The sequence below is a fragment of the Apaloderma vittatum genome, unplaced genomic scaffold (genome assembly GCF_000703405.1).
Source record: "Apaloderma vittatum isolate BGI_N311 unplaced genomic scaffold, ASM70340v1 scaffold28640, whole genome shotgun sequence".
Taxonomy (NCBI): Eukaryota; Metazoa; Chordata; class Aves; order Trogoniformes; family Trogonidae; genus Apaloderma; species Apaloderma vittatum.
The window spans coordinates 1-7,226 of NW_009696711.1; the positions used below are offsets into that span (position 1 = coordinate 1).

The window sequence follows — 7,226 nt, forward strand, 5'->3', positions numbered from 1 at the left end:
ATTTTTATTTTTATTTTTTATTCTTCCTGGAGAAATGAGGAGGGAGAGGTCTGTTGGCTGTTCTTTGTCTTTAATAAATTTTATTTAGATGGGGTCAGTTTGTTACGGAGAACGCACATCAGTAAATGTAAACTCAAACTCTCATGTTTTCTGTTGTAAAAGCTATTTCCAGCAGCCCCGCCATCTGCTTTCTGGTGCAGACTTCACTACTAACCAAATTTACCAAACATGAGGGAGATTCATTTTAAGTAAATGAAACCTTCTAGCTCTAGATGCTCATGAAAATATACCACAGCATTTGATTCCCACCTGGGAGAAGCCACGCTGCTTCGAGTGGCAGCTCTCTGGGGTAGCTGTACCAGTGCAGTCTACTGACTTTGACTGGTGCTAAGTCAGAACATCATTTCAGCTTTGCACTGCTCACGTTAAAATACTTTATGATGACGGAAACTTCTGAAGAATGGACTTTCTTCCTGTGGCTGAATAGAAAGCTTTTTGCCTTGGTTCAGCTTCAGAAAGCCATTGATTGTGTTGAAAATGAAGCAAAACCAAGTGCTTGATTATAGCGGCTTATTTTTTAAATGCATATTGTACCTAGGAGGAACACGAGTCCTAGGGCTTCCTGAAGCGGGGTTAACCCCACTCAAACCAGTGCCACAATTGTTGATCTTGATTTGGATTTTTAGTTGCATGAAGCATTCCTTTGATCGGTTTAAAACATCTTGTTAATACTGCATATTTGTTTGTTCAGATAGCATCTCAGATTTCCTGTTTGAGCAGCTAGTAAGCTTTTGATGATAATGAGGTAAATTTTGCCATTGCAAAATACAAAGCTCAGAACCTTGTGGCTCTGCCAAGTATTGTGCTCTGCTAATTACTTTTTGCAATGTTGTTTTTAGGTGGCTCAAATGAAGAGCAAAGACAACAGAATTAAGCTGATGAATGAAATTCTCAATGGGATTAAAGTTCTGAAACTTTATGCTTGGGAATTAGCCTTCAGAGAGAAGGTATTAAAGATCAGACGGAAAGAACTCAAAGTCCTAAAAAAATCTGCTTACCTTGCTGCAATGGCAACTTTCACTTGGGTTTGTGCTCCTTTTCTGGTAAGTGAAACAAATGTACATGTCGACTCTCCTTTTTGGGATCATGCTTTCCAAGGCAGCACTTGCAAAGTTGTTTTGCTTGTATTTTTTAACGAGTGGATGTTTTTTAATGAGTGGAAGAGTCAGAATGGCCCTCCTCAGCAGAGCACTTACATCTCCAGTTCTTTATGAAAAGGCACTACTGTTTTATTTGAAACTTGGTAAGAAGTTAATGGTTGAGGTATTTAAAAATAAAAATCTCCTCTGCATCTCACTGCATTTCTGGTAGTGTGCTTGAGGAACCCCAGATTAAGTTTGCTGTCAGATTTAGAAGAGGTTACTAATGCGCACAGTACCTTCAGCATGGTAGCTGTGTCTGACAATAAAACCTCCTGTAGTTTGGCACCTTTGAGAGCAGCAAGTAAGAGCCCTTGATGGAACGGGACGTTGTGTGCCAGGCATACCTCTGGCCTGGGTTCTCCCAGCATCTGTTTAAGAACAATGAAGAGGCAAAGTCATTGCATACGCTGAGATTGCTTTAAATTCTAACTTAAAAAATAAATTCCCTACTGTGCTTGTGGTTAGCTTACATTTAAAATAAAAGGGCAAGAAGGATGACTATTAGACCTATTAGAAAAATGAGCCATTGATCTTGTTGGCAGAAGCAAATAAAAGCCATGACTACATTAGGATAAAATATGTGCTGTTCCAGTTGAAGGTGTTTAAGTGTACTTTCCAGTCTCAGATTCCTTCCCTGCAAACATTTTTCGTGTTTACATTATGTTTTAGGCATGATGAAAGGCAGAAGCAGCAGTGCCTTGGGTAGGAAACATCAGCTGCATTCTTAAGTGAATGCTTTTCTAAAAGAAGTCTGAGATTGTTTTAATATGAATACGTTATTAAATGAAATTTCTAAATAAAATGTCACAGGTGAACTCCTTAATGCTGTTCCGTGGAGTCTGAGAAGACAGATTCAGCTAATGAGTAGCCCCGTTTTAACACACGTTGTCAGTGTGTGGCAATGCCCCTGCACCTTAGGAGGTTTGCCACTGGGGCAGAATCAGTACAGCCGGGAGTGCAAGGGTGCTGTTTAACATCCTCTTTCTTGGATTTTTGTTCTTCGTATTTCTTCTGAACTTCTGATTAAAGCCTTACTTTAAGTGCCTACTTAAAAGCGCTTTTGGCGTGCAAAACTCTATTTCCTCTACCCCTTCTCCTGTTTCCATGGCTTGAGCGCTTCTAAAGCATTGTTTAGTAACGGTGTCAGGAAACTATTAATTTTGCAATACCTCGTGTACTGCTGTGTGTGCTGATAAGGGTATATTTCAGCCTAATTGCTGGTAACACAAGAGTGCAGACATGCTGCTTGTGGGGTAATTCTTTGGACCCTGTTGTGTTTTTGATCTCTGTGGGAGGCCTTTCTCCCTGGGATATGATTATCCAAACTAGGGGTTGTACAAACAAACTACTGTACCAGGCACAGCTGAGTCAGCTGCTGTGTGAAGAACAAGACGTGTCTTCACCGCAGTCAGTTTTTTAACAAAAATACGACTGTCTTCAATGGATGCTCCGCTTAGATTAGACTGTTCCTTAGGCTTTTGAGCTAGTTGTTTCAAGCCTTGTGGGAGGGGGCATGCCAAAGGTTAGGCTACCTTGATCTCTTTTTTTAAGGGGCGATCTGTGGGAGAGAGTTGCTGGATCTTGTGATATACCATGGTATGAGTGTTGTTACCACGGAAGAAAAGACTGTGAAGAGAATAGATCTGGAGGCGAATGTTTGGTTTTGCTTAGCTTAATTTTACTATAATTTAATCAACACATTTTAAAAGAAAAATATATGAAAAAGAAAAGTATGTGGATTTTAAAAAATTATTTTTATACCTTATGATTGATGATAACAATGTTTCAATGTAATTTTCTTTTTCAGCATCCTTCTTAAACTTTTCTGCTCTGAACTGTTTGGGAACTATAAGGGTTTGTCTTTGTAATGCAGTAGCGTTTCAAGTTTCTGTCCGTGATAAAGTGGGCTTTACTTGGAAATCTGTGATTGTGTTAGTTTGCAAAAAAATATAAAATGGGTTGGCATTGGGGTGTTTCTGACTTTTCTGTTCATATATGTCCAGTACCTGGTACCACAGGGAGTGCCTTAGCACTGGAAGAGCAGCAAGAAAAACAAAGAAAAACAAGCAATCATTCCTCTCCTTCCCTTCTCCTGCAGCGAGGTCACAATTGACCTGGGACATTTGTGGTTTCCCCCTTGCTATGTGAAGAAAGTGAGCACTGGACACCCTTCCAAGAGGAGCCATCAACTTCTTTTGACAACAATAGGTTTAAATCATACGTTTGTTTTGCAAAAAGGAGAAGGAACAAGAACGTTACCAGAACATTACTGTTCCTTTAATTTGTAGACCTCTGATTCCAGGTGTCAGTCTATGTGACTCTCGAGTTGGTAGCTTTAAGAAGTGTCGCTCTAACTGTAACTATTACGCTTTCTTTCAGGTTGCCTTGTCCACCTTTGCTGTGTTTGTCAAAATATACAAGCACAACATCTTGGATGCTGAGAAGGCGTTTGTTTCCCTAGCATTATTCAACATCCTCAGGTTTCCATTGAACATGCTTCCTATGGTTATCAGCAACATAGTAGAAGTAAGACTTGAGTCATTAAAAGCTGTTTTATACAGAAATAGCTGCTGGGTGGGAAGATTATGTTCCTGTGCTTAGAGAATGTCCACTGGTGAAATTCAGCCACCTCAGAAAGAGGCCTTTGCGTTTCCTGTGTGTGAAATGCTTTTTCTGGGTATTAAATGCTGTGCAAGCAAAATTAGCAGTTGCAGTTATGGTGGATGAGTGTTCCTGAAATCAACTGTCTTTGTTGTGGTTTGGGAAGTGTGGGTTTGACTAGCCAAGAAACTATGCAATGGATTTAGGAAGGGATTAGGAGTGCATAATGATGATGTAACATATATGTGGTGCAAAACTACAAAGCTATCAAGGAAAATTAGTAGAGTGTAAGATACTTTTTCATCCCTTTCCCATGTAGGCCAGTGTCTCCTTGAAGCGCCTTAGGGTGTTCCTGTCTCATGAAGAGTTAGATCCACACAGCATCATCAGAGGTCCCATTACAGACGGTGAGTTTCGTTTCTTGTTGAAAGTCAATGTGTGCAGGTTTGAGGTGGTTTCACGGTGTTTCTTTTACTTTCTGTAACAAACTTAGTGCATTTTAGTGGATTTCACTGATAAATTTTGGCCGTTAAGCAGAGAAGGGAGTTTGTAAAATCAAAATGATATAAAATTTCTACCACCTTCTGAGGTAACTTCCTTCCTCTCCCCAATTCCTGTGTCCAAACTACACAATGATTACATCTAGACACAGATGGCCACTTTAAAAATCACTCATTAGATTCTTCTAAGTGTGGCCGTTGAAATTTGTAGGTAGTTAACAGAATGATAATTAATGCTGTGCCAAAACACAGCATTTTAGGGAAGAACAATCCTGTAACACTTTGTCACTCTTGAAGGAGAAAGGATAAGTCCCAGTTCTGGCAAATGCCTCTAATTTCTCCTTTGTGCAAAGAGTTACTCCCAGTGTCGTTCCCACTGTACCCAGTGTTGCTGGTCTGGTTACAGAGAACTGCTGAGGAGATAGAGAAGCATGAAGACAGCTGTACTGAAAAACTAATGCTCTTTTTTCAAAACAAAACTTGATTTAAACGACAGCAGTAATTTCTAGATTTTTTTAAATTTCCTTTTGTACAAAGACTGTGAAATCTCTATTGCTTCCTCTTGTGTGGTTAGCTGAGCTCTATATAATTTTAGTTGGCTTTCCAGTGAGCAGTCAGCTGCTGTATTTAATTTGTGTTTTTTACTTCTTCATATCTCCTTTTTGGAAATATCTCCTCCTCTTGTTCAGCTGATAACCATCAATACATTGCTTAAAAATATTTAGTGTAGAGTTTTGGTTTTTGTCCATAGTGAGTTGTACTTGCATACTAACGTAAATATTTACCTAGGCTAAGTATTTCTTACTTGGTTGAATTAGGAGTGATATATTTTGAGTTGTTGCTATAAAAATATGGAGATGCCAGTACCATGCAACATTTCACTGAATGATATTTTTGGTCAAAGTTATTTTATTTGGTAATTTGATTTATTTTGCCCTATCATTCTTGTAGCTTAGCTGCACACGTGGAATTGGCAGTTTAGCTGATGCTTCCATAGAAGCACAAGTCTGGCTGAGGCTGCCAGTTTCTTGAACTGACTCTGCAGTGCTGCAGTGGAGTTGCTGGATAAAGGAGGATGCAGCTGAATGGGTCACAGTCTTTGTATAGTTGAGATATTTGTCTACCTCCTGGTTACTGAATAAGTATAACTGTAGAACCTGTTACCTTGATAAATTCAGTAAAAGCAGAACACAAGCTTTTTGCTAAGCAGTGGTTTCAGTTCTGATGGAAACATAGCTTTTATCCCTCTGGCTGTGTGTGCTTAAATTGATGTCTGTGGCATGATCCAAATTAGCTGTTGCATTGATGCTTTTATAAATATGAATTTTCTATTTGTCAGCTGAAGGATGCATTGTTGTAAAGAATGCAACGTTTAGCTGGTCTAAAAATGATCCTCCTTCACTGAACAGGTGAGAACTGGTACCCTTTGTTCTACTCTGTCATCTTGCTGCATCATAGGTGATGTGTATTTAAATTATAAAAGCTATATGTCGAAGAATTTGTTATCTTAAAGGAATAGAACAAATAACATCTGTTCTATATTTTTATTTTATTTTTAGACCGGGGCTTAGTGAACTAGAGGAATTTACAAAGTATGTTTTATGTATGGAATGCATGAAGGGGGAGTAGCAGGAGATACAATGGGAGGGAAAGTCTCAGAGATTTCCAACTCTTGCGATGTCCTGCACTCGAGATGAGCTCCATCTAGAGGATGCAGCCAGATTAGCCCCTTGTAATTAATCCTTAGTGCCTCATGTTAGCATTATGTCCTTGAAATCTTCCTTTAAAAATCTTCTCACTGAATGGTAGCCATCCTTGATTCCTGTGCTCGAGAAAACCAGTGACGAACGTGCACATTAAATGACTAGCAGAGTAACTGGGATGATGCAGCTACATCTGTCTCTACTGTGCTCTGTCCCCTCCTTAATTTTGGCTGCTCTTTCTTGGGCCTTAACTTGCATATTCTTTGCGTATTGTTTGGGAAGCATTCATTGATATTCACTTATGCGTTCACAGAACATTTGAAATAAATACTGGACAGGTGGTGTCAGAGTGCCCTTTTTAATTTCTTTTTTTCTTCCCCTTTTGACCAATTACACACAAAGATGCTATGTCCTAAGTACAAGAAGAGCTGGGTGCTTTCTGAATGAGAGGTTTGCATTTTCAAACAGTTAAAGTTTGTGTGCGGTGTCAGCATTTGCAGTGAGTGTTCACATTGCATCTGGCTTTGTATTATCTGTTCAGTAAACTGTTTAACTACTGGGATGTGTCAGCAAGCAAGGCTGAATTATGTGCACTTTATTTCAGCATTAACTTCACTGTTCCTGAAGGCTCCTTGGTAGCTATTGTTGGTCAAGTTGGCTGTGGGAAGTCTTCATTGCTGTCTGCATTACTGGGGGAGATGGACAAAAAGGAAGGCTACGTGGTTGTCAAGGTGTGATGTGTCTGAAGAATTGTTCCACTATTTGTGGGTATTGCCAGAGGGATTATAGATTTTCAGGGGGTGTAAAGAGGAGAAGACAACCTTTCAAATCAAGATGGTTTTTAGCCCAATTTACTTGCAAGCCATGTGTGTGCCTTAGCCTGTACTCTGTGTAATTGCCTGTTAAGCCTTGACCCAACAACTTCTAAATCTGTTGGTTTCAGATTTAGCCAAATAGAATGGTGCAGGTCTCAAAGCTAAGTATTCTGGTGAATCTGGTGCAGCCAGGTGTGAGATGGGGAGACCCTGTTGTATCTGCTCCTGCCTTCTTAGACATCAGAGGGATGGTACTCCTAGATATTCAAACTTGAGAAAAGCTACTGTTGTAGTTTATACTTCCTTAGACATCAGAGTTGCACAGAGTTTACAGAGGAAAAATGACCTGTAAATAAGTAAGAAGTCCTTGTATTGGATTTTGCTGCTGCTGTAATTCAGGGAAAG

At 39.6% G+C, this 7,226-nt stretch overlaps 1 protein-coding gene across 1 annotated transcript in view; it reads left to right on the forward strand.

Annotated features, from left to right (window-relative positions):
* Window positions 1–899: 899 nt before the first annotated feature.
* The window catches only part of ABCC1 (ATP-binding cassette, sub-family C (CFTR/MRP), member 1), a gene marked incomplete at its 5' end in the record, with an annotated part of 24,840 nt that continues 18,513 nt past the window's right edge, over window positions 900–7,226 (forward strand). Inside the window, 5 exons of the mRNA XM_009876057.1 lie at window positions 900–1,103; window positions 3,582–3,728; window positions 4,123–4,210; window positions 5,643–5,712; window positions 6,611–6,737. Coding sequence (XP_009874359.1) covers window positions 900–1,103; window positions 3,582–3,728; window positions 4,123–4,210; window positions 5,643–5,712; window positions 6,611–6,737 — 636 coding nt within the window. The remainder of the gene's footprint in view (window positions 1,104–3,581; window positions 3,729–4,122; window positions 4,211–5,642; window positions 5,713–6,610; window positions 6,738–7,226) is intronic.